This window comes from Oenanthe melanoleuca, chromosome 19 (genome assembly GCF_029582105.1).
Source record: "Oenanthe melanoleuca isolate GR-GAL-2019-014 chromosome 19, OMel1.0, whole genome shotgun sequence".
Classification (NCBI taxonomy): Eukaryota; Metazoa; Chordata; class Aves; order Passeriformes; family Muscicapidae; genus Oenanthe; species Oenanthe melanoleuca.
This window is the reverse complement of record NC_079352.1, coordinates 1,148,694-1,170,233: the sequence shown is the minus strand read 5'-3', so window position 1 is coordinate 1,170,233 and position 21,540 is coordinate 1,148,694. Positions and strand designations below refer to the sequence as shown.

The 21,540-nt window shown below is 48.4% G+C and overlaps 1 protein-coding gene across 1 annotated transcript; it reads right to left on the bottom strand.

Annotated features, from left to right (window-relative positions):
* Window positions 1–1,930: 1,930 nt before the first annotated feature.
* HEATR6 (HEAT repeat containing 6) lies at window positions 1,931–16,988 on the bottom strand. Its single transcript, XM_056507026.1, has 20 exons — window positions 16,791–16,988; window positions 16,121–16,228; window positions 15,608–15,748; window positions 14,417–14,532; window positions 13,950–14,064; window positions 13,634–13,735; window positions 13,178–13,315; window positions 12,033–12,313; window positions 11,563–11,740; window positions 11,083–11,289; window positions 10,335–10,434; window positions 9,790–10,151; window positions 8,859–8,981; window positions 8,250–8,336; window positions 7,346–7,480; window positions 6,212–6,334; window positions 5,091–5,215; window positions 3,947–4,043; window positions 3,364–3,568; window positions 1,931–2,937 (listed from the first exon to the last, which is right to left on the bottom strand). The coding sequence occupies exons 1-20, from the start codon at window positions 16,977–16,979 to the stop codon at window positions 2,387–2,389; spliced, it is 3,483 nt and encodes a 1,160-aa protein (XP_056363001.1). The 5' UTR covers window positions 16,980–16,988; the 3' UTR covers window positions 1,931–2,386.
* Window positions 16,989–21,540: the final 4,552 nt, after the last annotated feature.

The window sequence follows — 21,540 nt, the reverse complement described above, 5'->3', positions numbered from 1 at the left end:
CCCAGCCGTGACCGGGAGGGAAAAGATTCCATTGATCCCGCGGGGAATGCGGGACACCCCGGTGTCCTGTCGGGGGACCCCCGTGACCGCACCGAGGGGACAACCAGCCCCCCACCGAGGGGACACGAGCAGCGGCACCGCCGCTGTCGCCGCTGTCGCCGCGGGGACGTGGTGCCACCTCGTGGTCCGGGACCGGGGCCGCTCCCGGCGCTTGGGATGCTCAGCCACAGGGGGACCGGTAAATAAATCACTGCCTCTGCTGCCCGGGCATACAGACAGCTATGAGAAGGAAGCAAATAAATTAATTTAAAAATAAAACTAGCGATCTAGAGGGGTTTAACAGCCCCAGGGATGCTGTACATGACTCGCTGTGGCTGCTCCTTGCTGCGTGTCCCAGCTCTGCAGGGTGTCCCCAGGGCACCCACGGGGCTGCAGGTGGGTGACAAGGCCAGGGAAACGCTCCCTGGGGCTGCTGAGGCAGGAGACACCCCCGGGCTGCGACCAGGCACTAAAGCCCTTTTGTTTTCCCCACCCAGTGACCCCGCGGAAGAACGGGCGGATTGTCTTTCAAACGGAGCCGATGTGGAGCTTGAATGTCCCTTGCCACCTTGGCTATAAATCATCCTGCATGTGATAAGGTAATTACCTTCTCCTTGGAACTATTCATAGGAAAACCTATAAAGGGCCTGGCTTGTAAACACCACAATAAAGAGGCAGTACAATAAAACCTTGGCCAGGGTGGGGAAGGTGCTGCCTCTCCCCGGCCCCCAGCACCTCGTGTCCCACCGGGGAGGACAGAGGCTGCATCCAGCCCTGTGGCACTCTCTGGCAGCGAGGTGTGGCACAGGACACACCCCTTTGTGCCCAAAGCTCCCATCTGCTTCCTGGGGTGCATAAAAACAGAGATTTCTCTGTCCAGAGAACAGCCTGACACTGGATGGGGCTGCTGGAGCACACTCAGCTCAGGTACCCCCTGCTCCCAAGTCCCACAGCTGCCTCAGCATCAGCATTCCAGCTGGTACAGGATGGAGGCAGCTCTAGACATTAACTTTGGGAAAGAAATCCAGGCCAAGTTGTGCTTTCAGTGCCTATGGGACAGATTTGTCCCCAAACTAGTGGAGAAACACAAGCTTGCTTCAGGTGTGGGAGCTCACAGATGTGATCAGGTACAGCTGCAGCAGCCAGAGAGGAAAGGAGCAAGTGAAGCTGAAGTGCAAATGTGTCACTTGAAGCAGAGCCAGGCCAGGGCCCAGCAGGGATGCTCAGCTCTGCCTCCATCCCAGGGTTTCCCAGCCTGACACACACACAGGGCTGGTACAGCAGGAGAAATCATCCCAGGCAGAGAACTGGCCCCATCCATGCCCTGAAAAAGGCTCCAGGAAGTTTTGGATACTCTCAGCACTTGAGGCCTGCTGAAACCAGCAGTGAGGGTGGAAGAACAAAGCAGATGAATTTTGTATCCCCCACAGGTTTTACAACAGGCAGGGCTTGCCCTGAGCTCTGTTCAAACATCCAGCCCAGGGTTAGGACAGCAGGCACTTAACTCTGAGAGCCCCAGAGCCCTGCTCATTCCTGGAGGTGCTGATTTGTCCCCAGCAACATCAGAGAGCTCAGGGCTCCCCCAGCTATCAGCAGAGTAAGCACAGAGCAAACACAGAGCAAGTTACAGCAGCAGGAAGGAATGGACGGGGACAGAACTACAGAACCAGAAACAAATCCATGTGCTCTTAGAATGTCACTGAAGCTCCCACACTGTGCTTGGAGAGCCAAAATTCCAGCCTTGGAGAACCTACTTTGAATTTTCTGGCATAGGCAGCCATCCACCTGGAAACAAGGAATTTTGACTTTTTTTGAAGACAGGATGAGTAGAGGCAGCAGGCAGGCACAGGCCAGGTGTATGACACGGGAACACAGACAGGTAAAGGCAAAGGGTGTTTGCTCTAAGCTATTCTTCAAATATTGGCCTATTTGGGTTTATTGCAGGAACACTAGAGTGACAACATTTGCAATGCTCTGAAAAACAAAATTCTTCCAGCCCCCTGCTTTACAAACATGATTCTGAATCCTGCTTTGAGATAAGCTGAGGGAACAGGCAGCTTTATAAAAAACACAGAGGAGGAAAAGGTGTTTGTTTTCCAAGTGGCGACGCTGTGGCAGCAAAGTGCACAAACCAGCCCCAGGGAGGGCAACAGCAGAGTTCACCAAACACCACAGTAAAAAGTAATAATAATAATATAAAAATGAAGTCCTAGAGGCATTATTAATAAAGTCTGAAATGAAGTATTTAGTATCAGCAGCAGGAAACTTTTCCTCCGGACATCCTGTGCAAGGGAACAGAGTTTGGTGCTCCCTGTGGAAGTTTTGGTCACTGAAATGGGTGTTTCCTTCAAGCCTCTGTCAGCTCTGTGGCGTTGGTGTGGTCTGTCAGCACATCCTCCAGGTACAGGGACACTCTGAGCCTGGCCTTGCCCTGCAGCTCTCTCTCTATCCCACTGAGGTGCTCGATGGCTCCCTGCACTCCTCTCTCCCTCTCCCCCAGGTCTGTGTGTGCTCCTGTTTCACTCTCCTCCCCTGAGGACCTCAGGTACTGCAGGACGTAGGGTTTGATGTGCTCCCCGTGCTCCCTGAGGCTGCCCCCAATGAGGGGCAGGTCTGTGCTCCTGGCCAGCTGCAGCAAGTGCAGCAGAGCCTGGCAGATCTGCGTCCTGAGGCTGGAGCTGTACTTGAACTCCAGGAAGTCCTCGGTGTCCTGGCTCCTCTGCAGGGCCACCACCAGGGCACTCCAGATTTGGCAGAACTGCTCTGTGGAGCCATAGCATTCCCTCTTGCTGGGGATGGACAGGGCCATGGCTGACTTGATTCGCACTTTGAAGTTCTTGCAGGACTTGACTACAGACGAAAGGGCACTGAAAGCTTGCCTGGCCCAAGGAGCCTCTCCTGAAATAAAAAAAACAACAAAAAAATACCTTTTTTAATCAGCCAAAATATGCAAAACTATAAATGTCTCCTGAATATTTAATGGCCTGACATTTATTGAATTTATTGTGGTTTAAATGAGAGAATCAGGGGTTATGAAATGAAATATTAGTTAGAAGAGTTAATCTCCTGAAGTTTTACAAGAGGACATGTGGCATTCATTCACAGCTATAATCCCACCCTCACACTCTTTCCTTACATGACAATCCAGCAGTTACACCTGCACTGGCACTGGAAGGAGCTGAGTCTGTCCCACTGGGAAGAGCCCTGGCAAAGCTGTGACAGCAAGACTCAGCTTTGCTGTCTTCCCCCCTTCTCCACCCCACCAGAGCTGACGTGAGCAGCCCACAAGTGCTGAGGCAGCCCAGGCAGGGAGCAGGCTCTCACCCAGAGGCAGGGCAGGGTTCTTGAAGACGTTGCCCAGCGCGTAGCAGGCGTTCCAGCGCACCTTCATGGTGGCCTCGCTGCCCACCGTGGCAATCAGGGCCTGCAGGGACTCCTCAATGGCCTCCCTGAACCTGGGGTTGCCCACGTGGCAGGGCTGCAGGAAATGCAGCACGTTCCCCAGGGCACGGACAGCGTTGCTCTTGACCTGCAACACACAAAAACCTCTCCAGTTTTGGGGCTGTTGGCAGGTTTGATTTCAAGCTTGCTGTGAAATCATCTCAGAGCCAGCAAGGAGCACAGCTGGAATCACACTGTGTCTTCCCAAATGCCACCACAAAGATCATTCTCTGCAAATGGCCACAAAACAAACCAAAACCTCCTGCACTGTGGAAAAGCCCAGGCAAATTCCCAGCAATTCAAACACTACACAAAACCACCAAAACCTCTGAACACCAGCCCTCAGGGGAGGATCTGAGCTGCAGCTCCCCTCAAACGTTGGGGCAAAGAGACTTAAAGGAACTGGTGCCTTTTTCCTTTCCTTTTATTAACTGCACCAACTCCACCCTCCTTCCCTCAGCCTTACCTTGTCTCTGTCCTTGGATGCTTCTGTTGCAGACCGCAGCAATTTCAGCAGCAGCAGATCAGAAAGTTCCTCCTGGAAGCTTTGTCCCATGGTTTCCCTGGCAGGAGAGGCACCCTGTGAACACCCAGCTCAGCTGCTCCATCCCCAAAGATGTGATACCACCCTTTATAAAGGCCCAAGAACAAACAACCTTCACTCTTTAGAAGGCTAATATATAAGGCAGACCTTTCTGCATGTGACCACTATGTTTATTAATTTAAAACCAAACTATCAATGCAAGAAAGCTGGTTAGCAATGGTTAAGTCTGTAATAAAAAACAGAGGGCAAGGAATTGCTCAGGGGTAATTCTGTAGCAGGAATATATGATAACTATTTTCCTGTTAAAAATGTAACAGTAGGTTGGGCTTCCCTCACTCTCTGGCTTGAGGAAGGGTTAAATATTTATTAATTTTACTTCTGTGCTATGTTGAAAGTAAAGGAACCATGTAATTACACCAAGCAACACACAAGAAATGGAAAACTGAAAAGTGAAAAGTTTTAAAGAGAATCTCCTTAGAGTGACAGGACAAGGGGGAATGGCTTCAAACTGAGTAGGTTTAGAGCAGATAGTAGAAAAAAACTGATTCCTGTGAGGGTGCCCAGAGAAGCTGTGGCTTCCCTGGAAGTGTCCAAGGCCAGGCTGGACAGGGCTGGGAGCAAGCTGGGCTAGTGGAAGGTGTTCCCAGATGGATACAGGATGCTTAAACAGTGTCACACACTGACAGACACATAGGCAGAGGGTGCTTAAAAAGAAGGATCCAAGCCAAAATTGAGCTTTTTTTTGGTGTTAAGTACCATAGAATCATTTTGGTTGGAAAAGCCCATCCAGAGCATCAAGTCCAAGCTGTGCCTGATGCCCACCTTGTCCCCAGCCCAGAGCACTGAGTGCCACATCCAGTCACTCCTTGGACTCCAAACCTCCCTGGCAGCCCCTTCCAGAGCCTGACCACCCTTTCCATGGGGAAATTCCTCCTCATGTCCAGCCTGGAGCTCTCCTGGCACAGCCTGAGGCCATGTCCTCTTGCAGACCATGAGTGTGGTCTGTGTGACACCTGGGGACAGGGACAGGGGCAGGGTGTGACCCAGGGCAGGGTGTGTCACCTACATGTTGATGATCAGGGTGTCTGTGAGGTTGCCCAGGGACCAGGCTGCCTTGGCACGGACGTTGGGAGACTTGTCATGGAGGGAATTCAGAATGGCATTTGCTGTGTCTGCCACAAACATCACATCCTGTCAAAGCAAAAACTGCTGCAAAGTTACAAAGTTCTCAAAACACAGGTGATTTCCTTAGTAACACACTGCTTTTCCCAGGGAAAATGAGAGAGAGACCAGCTCTGTTCATTTATTTTCTAGGTGACACCTTTTAATGAGCTCATGGTGCTCTCTCTGCAGCTTTGCCTGACCTTTAATTAACAGTCCAAGCCTGAATGCTGATCAAGTCCACCACTCTTGGGTAGCTGGTGCTGAAAAACTACAACAGATTATTTAATTCCATCGGTGATTTAGTTACTTTGGATTTTAACATAATTACATGGACTGGAACCTTATATCCATCAAATCCCACTCTTAAAGTAATTGCTTCTCCAAACTCCCTGTTGAGCTGCCTGTCTAATCTTCTCTTCTATGGCACATTACATGTGCCTGTGGTAAAGGATTTTCTTTCAAAATATTTTGGAATTAAACTCCAAAGTCAGCTACAGCTTTTTTTTTTTTTTTTATTAAAATCATTCACTTAAAGGTTGCATTGTAAAAACTAATCTTCCAGCTCAGCTAAGCTAAGATTGTATTTGTAAAAGAAACAGATTTTGGTTTTTTTAAAATAAGATTTATTTCTTAGTTTTAAGCAAAATTGAAGGCTTCATATTAAAAACTTGTTCAAGTCATAGAATCCTGGAGCTGTTCCCTTTATCCCAGCTCCCCCTCACCTCCTGCAGCTCCTCTGTGCCAAACTAACCACTCCAGCTTCCATCCCTGAGAGCCTGGGAAGATCCTGACCTCTCTCCTTTTCCTCATACTCCTGCTTCACCTCCCTTAAAGCTGCACTGATTCTGCTCTCACACAAAAAGCAGGTCTGGAGCCAGTAAGGAAAATTATAACTGTACTACAGTATTAGCGGATTTAACTAAATAAAAGTATGAAAGTGAACTAATTTCAAACAAATCCGTGTTCCACACCTTATGGTTCATTATAAAATGGCTGAGAAGAAGGGAATGGGCTGGCTCTGACCTGCCTGAGGCACGGGAAGAGGATGTAGACTCCCAGGGCACGGGCAGCAGCAGCTTTCACCAGGGGGTTCTCGCTGTGGTTCAGGCCAAGCAGCAACGTGACACACAGGATCTGCTGGTCACCCTGCAAAGAGGAGCAGCAGTGGCAGCAGGGGGCTGAGCAGAGCTCTGTGCCACAGGAAATTCTCTGAAAGACCCTGTGTCTGAAGGAGCTCTCACTCAGAGCATGCTCTAGATTAAGGGAGAAGTGTTTCAGGAGCCCAGCCAGGAAACAGAATGATTCCAGCACACAGGATCTCACTGCTGCCAGGTAAGACCAGGAAGGAAATCAAAGTATTAACTCTCCTCCAAGCAGAAGGAATGGCCCATCAGAGCTCACACAGAGGGGATGGGTTGCTCCTGCCTTCCTTCCCTCTCTGCCCCTCATTAACCAGGCCAGGCAGGCAGGGTGAGCTCAGCCTAGGCAGGTTGTCAGTTCACCAGCCCATGACAAAAGGTCAGAGTGGGCACTGACTTGACCCCACTTGGCCACAGGGACAGGAGAGGGGCTGGGATCAAAGTACAGGGGGGTGAAGTACATGCTGTACTTGGAGAATTCCAGAGATACTGCTGGACCAGCAATTCCTGGGCAAATGAGATCTGGCAGAGCACTCCCCAGCAAGGGCACAGTGACACAGAAGGAGCTGCACAATGCAGGGGGGATCCACTGCCAAGGCTTTCATGTTTAAAAGCATATTTCATGTTGCAAGGGGAAAAAACACATGCAAATGGCTGCACAACATCAGGCCCTGGCTGTTGGCTCAGCTGGCTCTTCAAAGAATTAATCAGCAGAATAACAATCCCTCAACCCTCCCTCATGCCATGAAATTCTTGTTCTTCATCTCCTGGATATTCATGGCAGGGCCAAACAGCTGCTGTGACCCACACCTTAATTGTTCTGACAGGCTAATTACTCCCAACATTGCCTTTTCCAGCCTTCAAAAGTCACAATGTTCAGAATGAGAAAAAAAAATATTGGGAAGGTTTCTTTGCTTTCTCCTGCTAAGTTTTAAAAGGTTTTACACTACTGTAATCTGGTGGACAAGGACAAAGCCCCAAAGATAAAACCAGCACATTTAAAGGTGTGTTCTCCTACCTGCAGGAGGCTGAAGGCCTCTGGTAAGATAGAGGACAGGGCATCACAGGCACTTGTCTGGAGAGTGGCATGGGGGGAGTTCTGCAGAGTGCCAGGTAAGGGGCCATTCAACATCATTGTCCAGAAGGTCACAACCTGCAGGAGAAGCAGCCAGGTTTATCTTTTAAAATCAGCAGTTAAGCCTAAGCTCTTGTCTTAAAGATGATCATCATACCCAGAAATTTAAACTGCATGAAATAAAACTGTAATCCCACTCCTGAATTCACACAGCTGAGTGTTTTCATTTGCCTGACAATTTACATTCATAGCAAATAACAGGAACCTGATGCTACTGAACACATTTCCTGTCTTGTATGATCAAAACTTAGCATGAGCCAAAGGAATTTTTAAGCTTGTCTTCTGTTCACAGGAGGAAAACTTAAACAGACCTATATTACTCAGCTTCTGCAAACTTAGAAAAATTAATCAGCTGTTTGTTGGCTAAGTTCACATCTATTGTGGTTCTGGCCACTCTCTCTGCACTTGTGACCAGCCAGAAAATGTATGCTGGCTCTTTAACAATGCAAATTCACCAAAATTCTAAAAGTTTTATGCAGCACTAATGACACACACAAAATCAGTGCTGTTCTTCCAGCTCTCTGAGCTACAGCAGACTGCAAGAGTTGGGGAGAGGAGAGGCAAAGACACAGGGTTAACATCATGTAAAATAAATAAAACCCAACACATCTGTCTACAGACAAGAAAAACTGCCAAATTACTGCAGGAAGTCTCCAGAAAGTGTCCATGCTGGCATCCATAAAGCTGCAGTCTGAGTCCCTTCCTGCTTCTCTGCAATTATCTGTGTCTGTGCCAGTGACTTTGCAGACCCAGGGAAGAGCTCAGTGAGGTGGAATCTCACACTTACCACACTGACAGGCACTCTCTGCTCAGGGGCAGTGGGGGAGTCAGGTTTGTGCTGCTGCAGGACACCTGTGCCCAGCTCCTCCAGAAGCTACACAGAACAAAAAGCAAGGAGGTTTTCATCAGGCATGACTCAAGGACAATGGAACTGCAGAACCTTTACCTAGCACTGCATCTACTCACCCAGGGAACAAATATAAAAGATTCAGTACTGGTTTGGACTGCTCTGTCCCTGCTAGTACTGAAATTAGAGGAAAAGCCTTTTCTACATAAAGTCTCCAGCAATCACAGCATAACAAACTACTTCACAAAGAGGGAATCTTTGGGTCACAGAGTCCAGTCCCTGCACCAGCTGATGCTCAGCCAGAAAAGGACCAGTGTTGTCGTCCTTGCACTTCCCAAGCTTCCTGGTGACTCAGCAGAGCAACAAAATTCTGCTGAGACTTCAAGACTGGAAGCTGAAGGTGCATTTCTCCAAGTGTCAGGGTACTGCATTTCTATATCACACACACAGATGCTCTGAATATTCATCACCACTCATCTGCATTTGCAAAGCACACAGACAGATAAAACTGACTTGGTAAAACAACTTGATGTGTTTCCCTGTTCTTACTTTGGCTCCATGAAGCTGAATGGATGGATCCATTTCTTCCATACATCTGCAAGCCACTTCTCCAAGTTCTAGGAAATAGCTCTGAGCCATAGGGAAATAACCTTTCACAAGAAGAGCCAACACCTAAACACAGACAAAAGAAATTCCATTCAGCGTTTCTTCCTTGTGTTTACCCAAAATACCCCAACTACACCCTGAAATTATGTTAATGGGCAAATCAACCCTGGCACCATACACTGAACTCTGATGTAACAGATACACCTTGCAGCACAACTTCTGGAATACCAGAGCTGATTAAAAGCCTCCTTGTTCCATTATCTTGTTCAAAGAAGAGCCACAAAAGCACTATCAGGTAGCAAGACCATGAATTATTTACTGTGAGGGCTCCTGTAGCCAAAAAAAACTAAGAGCAAGACATTCTGTACCTCCTGTAACATTGCTGCTGCTTTCTGTGAAGCTGGATTTAACAAATATTCACTGTTCCAGAAAAACAGTGAGACTTCTTGGGATGCAAGTTACAAAATCTTACCCTTTGCTGTGGCTACATGAATTAAAACAAAGCCAAGCCTCAGCACCCACAGGTACTCCTTGCAGACTGTTCTCTGTCTGCAGGACTCTTTCTCACTGTTTTCCACCAAAACTTTAATTTGGATTCTGTATGGAGGAGTGGAAGACTCACAGTCTGCCAGCACACACCCCCAAATAATATTGAAAAAAACATTGAAGATAAAAAAATCACAGGCAGATGAGCTTGCTGCAGCAGGTTTGCAGTCACGCTGTAGCCACGGAACCAAAATGTTTCTGTTTGAGTCACAGCAGCTCAGCCCCAAAACCTCAGCCTGAATCTCCCTGAGAAAGCAGGCAGCAAAGGGAATCCATGACTGAGGGAGGCAGCTGGATGTGGGCCAGGCTGCCAGTGCAGCCCTCCCACCTGCAGGGCCTCCAGGCGCAGGGGACACGGCTCGTAGACACTGCCCAGCGACGGGAAGGCGGCGTCGCTGTCGGAGCAGGAATCCTCCCTGGGCAGGATGATGATGGAGACACACAGGTGCAGCAGCCAGCAGGGCTCTGCAGGGCCACACCCTGCTGCGCTGTCCAGAGGGTTTTCCCCTGCCCTGGGCAGGGCTTTCCTCCAGTGCTCACAGGAGCTGAAGCGCCGAGGGGTTGTGCTGCCGCTGCTATTCAGCCCTGAGGAGCTGGGCTGCTGCAGCAGCAGCTGCACCTCTGGCAAAGGTGCCTGGACAGAAACTATTGCACCCAACAATGTGAGGCTGGAAACTCGAACGTTAACATCTGCAAGAGACAATGAGGGAGAAGAAAAAGCAAAAAATGCTTCATTAGAACCTCACTGATGGCCCAGCATCCTCTATCAGCAGTTTTCAGACAAGGCAGATTAAAACATATAAACACTCACTGCTACTGAATTATGGATTTATGGAGCACAGAGGATGAATATAATTGAGAGAGAATGCAAACCTTTGTGAGAGATGTAGGGCTTGATCTGGTTCCACACCCTGGTAAGCAGCCCAGGCTTCAATCGACTGTAGGGTGCATTGGAAACCAAGTTTGCAAGGCACTGAAACACAGAGAAAGGTGCTGGTTACAATGTCAGCCTGGCCTCCAACAGCTTTGCTTTTACATTTGTAATTTAGGTCACTCAGGCAGCTCATTATCTGAGGGCACCTGAAAAAAACCACCCCAATTATCTGCCATGTGAACACTGGATACAAACTCGGTTCCTGAGAACAAGGATTTAACTACTGTGAGGTGGCATGAAGATCAAGGAATTTTGATCGCCTATGGAAGAATTTGTCAATTTGGACTCCAGTTTTAAAGTCACTGTAAGTCTTCAAAATCGTTTTATAGGTTCATTGAGCTCCAAAAGGACTAAAAAAATGCAGAAAAAAAGAGAATTATGCTGAAAAAAAACCCTTTTGACTCTGGATGGAACTCTGAGGAACCTGGTCTAGTGGAAGGTGTCACTTGTCCACAGCAGGTGATTGAAACAAGGTGATCTTTAAGGTCCCTTCCAACCCAAACCATTCTGTGATTCCATGATTCTGCAGGATGGCTCAGACAATAAAATCTTGTGAGATGACAAAGGTCTGTTTCTCACCACCACCACCTCACTCCTCCACAGCCATTCTGTGCAATCTTTCTTCAGGATTCTATAGAGAGCAGTGTCAGCCCCTGGGAGCATGTGGCACATGTGCAATGCAGGTACCTTGACTATCTGTGTCAGTGTCTGGGAGGAGGACTCAGCCACCAGGGCCAGCAGCAGGCAGCGGTGCAGCTCCCGGATGCTGGAAGCAATGGTGACAGAGAAGGGAGTAAAAGCTCTCTTGTGGTCATTGGCATCTTCAGCCACGGAGAGGAACTGCTTAGAACCTTCCAGGAAGGCTGAGAGGACTTGAAGAGCACAGGCACGAGTCTGAAATGATAAAATATTTGTGATATCTTTTAACACCTCTTTTGAGCAGGTGGAGAATTTTAAAATACATTAAATCATCTCTAGAAAGAGAAAATTCAATTCAAACTATCTTATTTTAATAACTTTAAGCAATACAGAACCAATCCTTTGTTTCCTTAGCCAATGCTTCCTATGTCTTGGGCAGTAGCCAAATACATACTGAAGGCCAGAGAAGACAACTCCCAAGATTAACAAGGGAAAACAGAATAACTTTTGTACTCAGAAGTGCCTCACCTTTGGAGAAGGGTCCTTTAGAGCAATAGTCATCAAGGACACAGACTGGGGGCTGCCAATACCAGGGGCATCAGGAACAAATGCTGACCAGTAGCCATAGAGAACTCTCTTTTCTATGGACTTTATAGTGGAGAGGAAACAGGCCAGAGCCCCTTGGCGAACGTTGGCTTGGTAAGACCTAAAACACAAACAAAAAGATTAATGAAAACAGCAGGGACAAGGGATGGACTCCACCTCTTCTATGTGTATTAGTGGCTGGCTGTGAGAGGAAATCTTTTAGACCAAGAACAGGAAAAGGAAGAACAAATTGACTTCCAAACCAACACAAATTACTGCCTTCCAATTTCCTTGTATCATCTCATAAATCACAAGGGAAAGTAATTTCCTCAGCAGTTTTGATTAAGAACAAAGGGTGGTGTGGAAGTGGTTTATGGACCCCGTGTTTCTGTGTCTGTGTGCACAACAATCACCTGACTTTGCTCTGGATTCCACCTTCAGTGTCAGAATACTCTGACTCGCTGCTGCTGATGCGTTTGCAGCCCATGGGGAGGGGCAGGGGCTCCTTCCCAGCACACACATCCCACACATGGGGCCGAGGCTCCGGGCAAGGGCTGCCCTGCACATCCCCCAAGTGCAACTTCAGCATGTCTGCTCCCAGCACTGGCTCACTTCCTGCATCTCCTGAGTCTTCTCTTCCTTCTTCTCCAAACTCTCCCTTCTTTTGTTTCCCTTTGCATTTTTTTCTTCGGCTCTAAGATAAAAAATTGATTTTTCTTAGTCAATACTTAACGAATAGAGAAATGCAGTTACATGTCTCTGCAATACTCTACACACAGCAACAGTCACTCTTTAGTACCTGAGTTCTTAAATTCTGCTTTTTAACAGCAACAGTCACAAAATTTCAGTAATACCTAAGTAAACAGTTTATAACTGAATAGCCTCAAAAACTAAGCTTTAGCTTCTTCAGCAGTAAAGAAAAATAGATCCAAGGAAACTTTAAGCTAAAAATCTTATTTCACACAAAAGTGGTTAAAGAACAACATAAAATACTTCTGTAGTTCTTTTAAATTTACGGTAGGGAACACTAACTATTCTTTCTTTCCAGCACCTAAACATAAACAAATCAACATGACTAGATAACTTTATTTTCCCTAATGTTTTTCAGATAATCAGTAATCCAAAGTATTTACAGGTTTAAAAAATAACCTGTAGAAGGATTAAGCAGAACAGATGGGGCAAGAAATCAGTCTTAAATGAACTTGACTTCCCTAAGAAAGAGTCAAACAATTGTGCAAGTGTTAGGAGAGAAAACGTGACTTATAAAATCAAAAGCTTTGGAGAATTTGCACGTATCAATCCCGTGCCTAGAGGCCAGGAATTCTTGGCTATGGATGAATAACTGTTGCACAGAGCTTAGCTGAGGAAAGCCAAGCCCTGCAGAGCGATTTGTTTGTGTCACCTGAGTTCCCAAAGCAGAGAAGAATTTATAATCGTCACCTTTGAAGCAAAGAATTAAATGTACCACATGCCCAGGACATGAAGAGCCACCAATATCACAACAGGTAAGACACAACCACAACAAACAGGCTGGAGAATCAGGAGCAGCTCAGCTTACCCCTGTCTGCTTAGAGGTGGCTGGTTCTGACTGCTCCTGCTTGACAGGTGACCTTTTATCATACTGAGGTAAAGGAGCAGGGTACAGGGCTGTGGGCACCTCTATGCTCAGTCCTGGCAGCCCATGGAACATGCATTTCTGCAGCAGGAACACAAATGTTAGAGCTCTGTATTGTTATTCACTCGGGTGAATTCACCAATTTTCAGCTGTGCTTCTTCCCCCAGGTCCTCCCCCAAAAAACCCCAAGCCCCCCATCTTCCTCTCACACTCTGCTGTGGGGAGTGCAGTGAAGATGCTGTGAGAAAAAACAAATATATTTTTCTTTAATATCTCACACTCCATTTCCCCCCACTCTCAGCCTTCTCTGCTCCCTCTTACTCATTTTCTAGTTTCTCACTTAATAGCACCTGGAACCTCCCAGTCTGCCTCTTTCTCCCGGTGGATTTAAGGATTTACCTTCAACACTGCCAGAAGAGCTCCAATCTGGTCTGTTTGCATCAGTTTCATCTTCCCACCATTGAGAAGTGACTGGACACCTTTCAGTGCACTTTGCAGCAACTGAAAACAAAGAATTACTTACTTTTCCTTCCCAAGAACTGGAGGTTCACATCTTTCAAGTAAATTTCTAGGCAATGACAGTTCTGCTCAATTGGGACAGTAATATGATAAATTATAGACAATTAAAGCAAAACCTTAATTGAAAACATTCCAAATTCCACATATTCCAGCAGCACAATCTCCTAATTGGAGTATTTTAGACAATTAGGCTCACCATGCAAAAAGTGATGTCATCCACATCAGAGGTTTTTGAAGACTGCAGAACACTCAGGAAAGTTTGAAAACAGACACTTCTGTAGGATTCATCCAGGTATGGCTGTCCAGGGACACTAAAATTACAGCAGGAGGTTGCTTTACAGTCTGTTACACCAAGTCCCACCCAAACCCTCTGCTAGCCTGCAGAGCCCCAGCTGGATGGATGGCTGATTGAAAGGGGCCAGCTCTACCATACAGAGGACAAAAGAAAACCTCCTGCACAAATAAACAGATAGCACAACAGCTTTTCTTTTCTTCCCTAAACTAATCCCTGTAACATTATTTCTGGAAGACTGAGAGCTTATGGTTTTATGCACAGATGTCTTGGAACAGTGAAGCTCTGCATTTCAAATTCATGCACCTACACCTTGCTGGCCCTGTGCTGGCAGATGTACTTTCTAACCCCCTGAGAAGGTTTGTACACACCTGAGACACAGGTTTGCCATGCTGCGCACAGCTGCCCTCCTGAGCTCCACATCTGGCTGGCCAGGGTCACTGAACTGCAGCAGGAGCCCAGCCTTGCTCAGCAGCTCTGGGAGATACTGAAAACAAACCAAAAAAAGTCATGAGGGGTCAGTGCTCCTCCCTCAGCCTCCTGGGTCTTGTGTTTGGGGGCTAAACATCAGGGGAGGTGGCTGGAGCCTGGCTGGACATCAGCCACCAAAACTGCTCCTCAGATGGGCAGGGGAGGGAAAATATAAGGAAAGGTTCAGGAGTTGAGACAAGGACAAAGAGAGGTCACTCACTGATAAACATCATGGGCAGAGCAAACCTGACTTAGTGAAACTAGCTGAATTTATTACCAATCAAGAAATCAAAGCATGATAATGAGAAGCAAAACAAACCCTAAAAATCCTCAGCTGCAAATACAGATTCCAGAGACAGATTTATAGAAAATCTTAATTCCTTAAGACCTTTTATTTTGTATTGAGAAAGGACAGAGCAGAGAACAGCTCAGCTGAGTCCCAGTTTATGCTCTCTTCCCAGACATGAAGCCAAGCTAGGAACAACTGCTGCACCAAACTGCTGCCACCACACAAGCTGCAAGCCCACACAAGCTGGCAGCTCCCAAACTGTGAGCATCACCACCCCATGCTCAGCCCAGCAGCAGAGACTGCTTTGCAAGCTGCCACAAGCTGCTGACAGCAGGAGGATTCAGCATTTCAAACACTGTCAGCTGCAGCAACAAGGAGCTTCACACAGGATTGATACTCGAGAGCCTCTGCTTTGAAACAGCACCCAGCTGAAGCCCTGATCTGGTTACAGGATGCATTTCAGCATCCTCACTGCAGCCTGGGGAGTTAAGTGCAATTTGAGGCTCCCTGTGGTCCTCCTGCCTGAGGCACAGGGTGGTTGGTCTGCAGGCTGAGCCTGTGCCCTTATTTAATGGTGATCCCTGCAGGTACAGAGTATTCCACATGGGAATAATAATTATTAATAAATACAACTGAAATTCAACTTTCCCATAAATATCAGCCACTATTTAAGGGGGACCTAATCTTAGCATGAAAGGTAACATAATTTGAGAACTTCTTTATTCTTTATCTCAGGAAACAAAGCAGAAACAGCAGTGGGCAAATGTTTTTGTTGTTACTTACTCTCAGTTTGTAAACTCACCTTCTGACACTTAGGCCCATTATTGTAAACAAGAGCTGCTAAGGCTTGCAGAATTTCAACATGTGTCCAGGAGCTGCACTGCCTCAGAGCAGAGATGCAGTAGGAGAGAAGGAAATTCAAGCTCTGCTCATCAACCATCACCTGCCATAAAAGTAAAGGTCAAGATAAACATCAACTTGTACTGCTGCAGTCAATAAAAATTGTGACCAGAGAAATTGGTGATCTGGCTGTTAAAATTACACACAGGCAGAGAACACATCTGACAAGAAATGGATAAATCTGTACAAGTGTCCTAAAACCAAGACTATTTCCCATGGTGAATCACTTCTGAGTTAGAACTGGTTTCATGAGGAACCATGCTAGAACCAGATGAGAGCCTCAGCTACCCAAAAATAAATAATACAGTGAAAATCTAAGAAAGTCTGCCTGAAGGTTGGTTCCACAGCCCTGGAAGAAGACAGTGTTCCACTGGCTTATTAAGGGAAAAGAGGGACATGGCCAAACTCTTCCTACCTGATATCTGTTGAGTAAGTGATGGATAAGCTGACAGACTTTGCTGACAAGATGTTCCTGATCAAGGGGAACCAGCTGACAGCCTTGGACAAGCACAGCACAAACATCCTGCAAGAGAAAGCCTCAGTTTATTATTTAGGGACTACAAACACAATAATAGTGGCTCAAGAAAAATGCCAAGTTAGATCAAGGAATAGAAGAGCACTGTCCAAAAATCAATTAATTCCAAAATGCAAAGTAAGCCTGCTTTGGAAATAAAATGAAGACAAAGCAGTATAATAATAATGAAGAACTGTGAGCTGCCAATGGAGCAGCATCCATGCTGCTCATCAAGAGTGCTCAGCTTTGAAGGGCTTGCTTTAAGGCTTAAAAAGTTATTATTTCTCCAACATCAGACTACGAAAATTGCCGAGTCCCACTGTATCCACACCCGGCAGCTCTGGCACAGGGCAGCAGAGCCCAGAGTCACCAAGGAGCCGGAGAAGGGCCCGGGGATGGGCAGAGGAGCGTGGGAGGAACGTGGGGTGGAACCTTTGGGGCTCCTACGGGGACACGCGGGGTGGCACAGCGGGACAAACCCCGCCACAGCCGCGGCCGAGCCGCGTCCCCCCCATCCCCACACGGCCACGCCCCCGGAGCCGCCGGGTGTGTCCCCTCACCCCCGCGGTACCTGCGGGCCGGGCGCGGCCGCGGGCTCGGGCCCGCAGCTCTCCGAGATGAGCTGGTCGAAGAGCAGGTGCAGCTCGGTGCGGCGGCCGCTGTCAGGCCGGGGCTGCAGAGCGGCGAGCCGCGCCAGGCAGCGCCGCAGAGACCCGGCCGCGCTCAGCTCCGCCGGCTCCCCCGGCCCCGCCGCCGCCATGGCCGCGCCCGCCCCGCCCCGCCCGCTGCCATGGCAACCGCGGCACTTCCGGCCCGGCTACGGGGGCCGCGCGGGCCCGCGGCGCTGAGGGCGGGGCGGCCGCCGGGCCCGCGGCAGGGGGCGGTGCCGCCGCCTGTGGCAGCGCGGGGCAGCAGCGAGTCACCCCGGCTGGGGAAGCTGCTGGAGAGCGGCCGGCATCACTGGGCCTTGTCCGCAAGTGCCACATCCATGCGGCTTTTAAATCCCGCCGGGGATGGGGATTTCATCTGTGCCAGGGGTGGACAAGCTGTTCCATGAAGAAATTTTGTTGAAATTTCAGTCTGAAGCTGTCGTGGTGTGGAGGATGAGATGGGTGTAACCCAAAATCAGGGTTGCTGTGCAGTAACAGGCTGCTATAGCCTGTCCCTGACAGGGACGTTCTGCCAGCACACAGCCCTGGGGACACTGGGAGCACTGGCTGTGACCAGGAACCTGCTCCCCTTAAAGTCATTAATCCAGATGGGATCTGCATCTCACCAGCATTAACATCTCGCTGATGGGAACATCACATTAACAGCGGGGCTGCTGCCATTCCCTGTGACAGGATCTGGAGAGCCCTGGTGATGGGGACATTGACTGGAGCCAAGTGCTCCTGCCTTGCTGCACCTGGGCTGCTGCCAGCCCAGACCACAGCACCTGGGAGGAACAGCAGGGCTCCAGACAAATGGGGGACACGGTGCCTTTCCCTTCCATGTCACACCCAGGCAAAGCCTTACCTCTGCTTCACCCTCCTTATCCACCTTGAGGAGGAAAAGTATGTCCTGTGCCACCAGAGCTGTGGCCTCGCTGTCCTGTGCCTGGCCTGGCTGGTTCTGGGTAATTGCTCTGCTCCTTCCCTTTATCGTTCCATTTATCCTGTGCTGTTTGTTCCTCAAAAGTCCCTAAAGGCCTCTGAGGGAGACACAGCGCAGAGACAGCCCCAGGCATGTTGTTATTGTGCAGGGATGATCTCCACAGAATGACAGAATATCCTGAGCTGGAAGGATCAGCAGAGTCCTGAGAGATTTTAGAGAGCTCTGTGCTAGCCCAGCCCGGACATTGCTCCAGGGAGAGCAGCTGCCTGAGATCCTGTGAGACAGTGTGAAAAAAGTGATGTGGCCACCTTCACTGTTGATTTGAGATTTCAAACCCAGCAGTGTCAGTGTTGGCTCCCCAGCTTCTCCACTCTGCATAATTCCTACCAAAACCACACTCAGGGAGCTTTTTCAGTTTTGTTTCTTTTGTCACCATTTTATTTTGTGATTTATTATTTTTAAAACTTCTTAATACATATTTAAAGCTCTTCCTTTCTTTTTTTTTTTGGTGGTGCTGAAATATGCATTCTGACAGCAGCTCCTGCTTTGTGAGGCCCCAGTAAATCCATGACTGACAGTGTCCCATGGGTTGTAAAGCAACAAAACCAGCTGAGAGCTGGGTAAGGACATTGTGGATTTGGGGAGTAACTCCACTGAAGTCAGTGATGTTACACCAAGACACATTTTGCCAGTGCTTGGCAATATTCTGGGTTTAGTCACCCCTCCAAATCCCCCAACTGAAGCATTCAGCAGTGGCCAGGAGGGAAAACAGCACAAGTCCTCCAGTGTTAAACGTGCACTGCTACTATCATGCAAATCCATCTGGTTCAGCAGCTCTAAGCAGACTTCAAAGGACAGAGAAGTCATTAGAATCACAGTTCAAAGAAAAAAGTGAGCAGCTGGTCTAGGCCATCTGGTAGGGGACATAAAATGGTCTCTTTCTTCTCCAGTCAGTCTATGAAATTTTCATTAATTGTAGGAACATCTTCCAACATTAACCAACATCATATTGTTAAAAATGTAAGTCTTAATAAATCATCAAAAGTGATGTCTTAGGGAAAGCAAGGAAGCTGCAGTCTGCTGGGGTCTTCCCTCTGCAGTAAGACACCAGGCCATAATTACAATTTGAAGCTGGTGTTTTCAAAGCAAATTAGTGGGAATTAGATTCCTCAGCTCCTTTGAAGGCCTCAGGGAAGAATGTGGACAGGGTGGTTCCCTAGGCTGCAAAGGAATCTCCTTTTCTATTGATTTCAGGAGCCACTTCTGGCTTTAAAATGTGGAGAAAGTGTCCTCCCTGGGCTGCATGCTTGGGCTGGATCCCAGTAACTGGGATGGGGGCCCACCCCAGCACACCTGAGCCCCAGAAGGACCAGGGGGAGCTTAAACAACCCCCAGCAGACACCCCATGCAAGAGGAATTCCAGCTCTGGTGGGGTGAGCACAGCTCAGCAGAATCCTGCATTAGCTGCTCTGATCTCAGGATCCCCCGGAGCTCCTGGAAATTGATATTCCTGTTGAATATATGGATGACTTCCTTGAAATTCAGGCAGGTGGTTTGAAAATGCAAGGATAGTGACAGCTGCCATGGGGAAGCCAAACTGAACAGGAGCCCCAGGAGAGCCCCAGGATGTGACAGGGACCTGCTGAGCCTGAAAACACAGTGGCCTGGAGCTGCTAGCTCTCCTGGCCTCCTCCTTGCCTCTCTCCCTCCCCAGCTGTGTCCTTTCTCCAGAAGGCAAACTGGAGAGATCACTCTGGGAGCACAACTGGCCCAAAACTCAGCAGGCAATTTCAAGGTTTCAAGCCCAGGCTTTCTAAGATGCCTGTTTCCATTAATTCTGCCTTTGCTCCTCTTTTCTGTGACTCCCAAATTTACTGACTTTTCACTTCCTACCAGCAGCATTTCAAAGCAGATGGGAAACACCTGGATGCAGAAAAATCCCAATCTCCTGGGGTATCCCAGGGAGCTCCAGGGGTACCCACAAAGGTGCACATGCAGGTACCCCATCCCTGGCAAGGGGGTTCAGCTGGTGCCTCTGCCTGCACCAGCTCCACATTTGTGCAAATTCAGCCCCTGGTGCTTAGCTGGGTGTCTCCCACTGCCTTCCTGGCTGTTTTCCCAAGCTTTGGGCCAGCTGACAGGACAAACAGCACTGGCTCCAGCCTTGTTTGCCACTGAACAACAGACACAAATACTTGAAATACTTTCCTAATCTCATTTTCTCATGCAAACAACTGCTGGGATGTCAGGGATGTTAATCCAAGGCAACAGCAGAGATGGCACATGCAGTTTGGAGAGGGAAGAACCCAGCCAGGGAGCATTCACAGCCCTTCAAGCCTCCCCACATGGCCCCATCAGAGGAAGGTGCCCTGTGCTCACACCCTCCCCAACCTGGCCCCCACACCTGGGTGCAGGTGCCCTGCTGACTCAGCCAGTGAGGAGAATTCCCTCCTGCAATGAGGGCCACTGAAATTCCTTACAGATGGAAACATCCATGGCCTGGGGTCACCAGCCCTTCTGGGAAGGGGGCTGAGGATTGCAAAGCAGTTTTTCCTGGAAGGATTGCTGGCTTTCCTTGACTGTGTGCTGGGATTGCAGTTGTTTCTGGTGAGATTTTGGAAGCCCTGCTGCTGCCTTCCCCTTGCACTTCTCTCCTGGGCTTATCTCCCCAGAGCTGGCAGAGGCCAAGATGTTTCCATGTGTGCTTTCCCCAGGAGATGCTGGGGACCTGGGGGACACCACTGAAGCCTGGCTGCTGGCAGCACAGCCTCCAACACCTCCCCCTCTGTACAAAATAGCACAGACCTGCTTTTTTAGTTTACACCCAAATCTGCTCTCATCCGTTGTGTGTTTACAGGAGAGGCATTCCATTAACACAGAGAAACTACTTGCCCAGCCTGTGAGGGGTGCAGGAGCAGGGGCTGCCATCATTATGGGGGGCTGGATCCCCAGGAAGCTCTGTGAGCCCTTGGGAAGCAGCTGCCAGGGGAGCAGGGACCACAGGACCCAGAGCTGCAGTGACCTGCTGGGAGCTGGAGCACACTCTGCTAGCACCCTGCCAGGGATGCACACCAAACATGAGCTAATCTGGACAAAAATAGGAGTGAAATCATAATTCAGATGCATAATTCATGTGCATAATTTTTCTTGCTGTATATTCTCCCGGGATGTATTCTAGAAACTGCTTTCTTTCCCCTCCCCTCCCTGCTCCTGTCCTTCCAAAAAGTGCAGTAGATGCAAATCATTGGAGGCAGGCAAGAGGTAGTAGCTTTGGTGGGTTACTAAATAAATGCTAAATTTGTCTGAGTTTCTAGCCTACATCTTGGCAAGTGATGCAGATTGAAGCTGGTGTAGAGACACGCAGCCTTGTGATAATCACAGGATTTTAATTGCTTTCATTGTGAGCCCGGGCTACTGATTGTATCTGCACGGAAAACTGTAACAGTTTGCACTTGCAAATGCTAAAAATGTTAAACAATAATGGCAATTAAGAGATAATTATAGTTATTTTGAAGCAAGGATTGTAGTTAAGACTCCAAGAAGACATCCCAAACGAACAGGAAGCGTTGCCCTGTTTACTGCACAGGCTGCAAGCTGCTTTTTCTTCTATGTGAGATCCACCAGATTTAATTGCTTAATGATTTTCTATAAAATATTTAAGTACCACAGTGTCTTTAGCCAGCCCAGACTCTGCCTGAACTGCATGTGTCAGTCTTGCTGAGGACAGA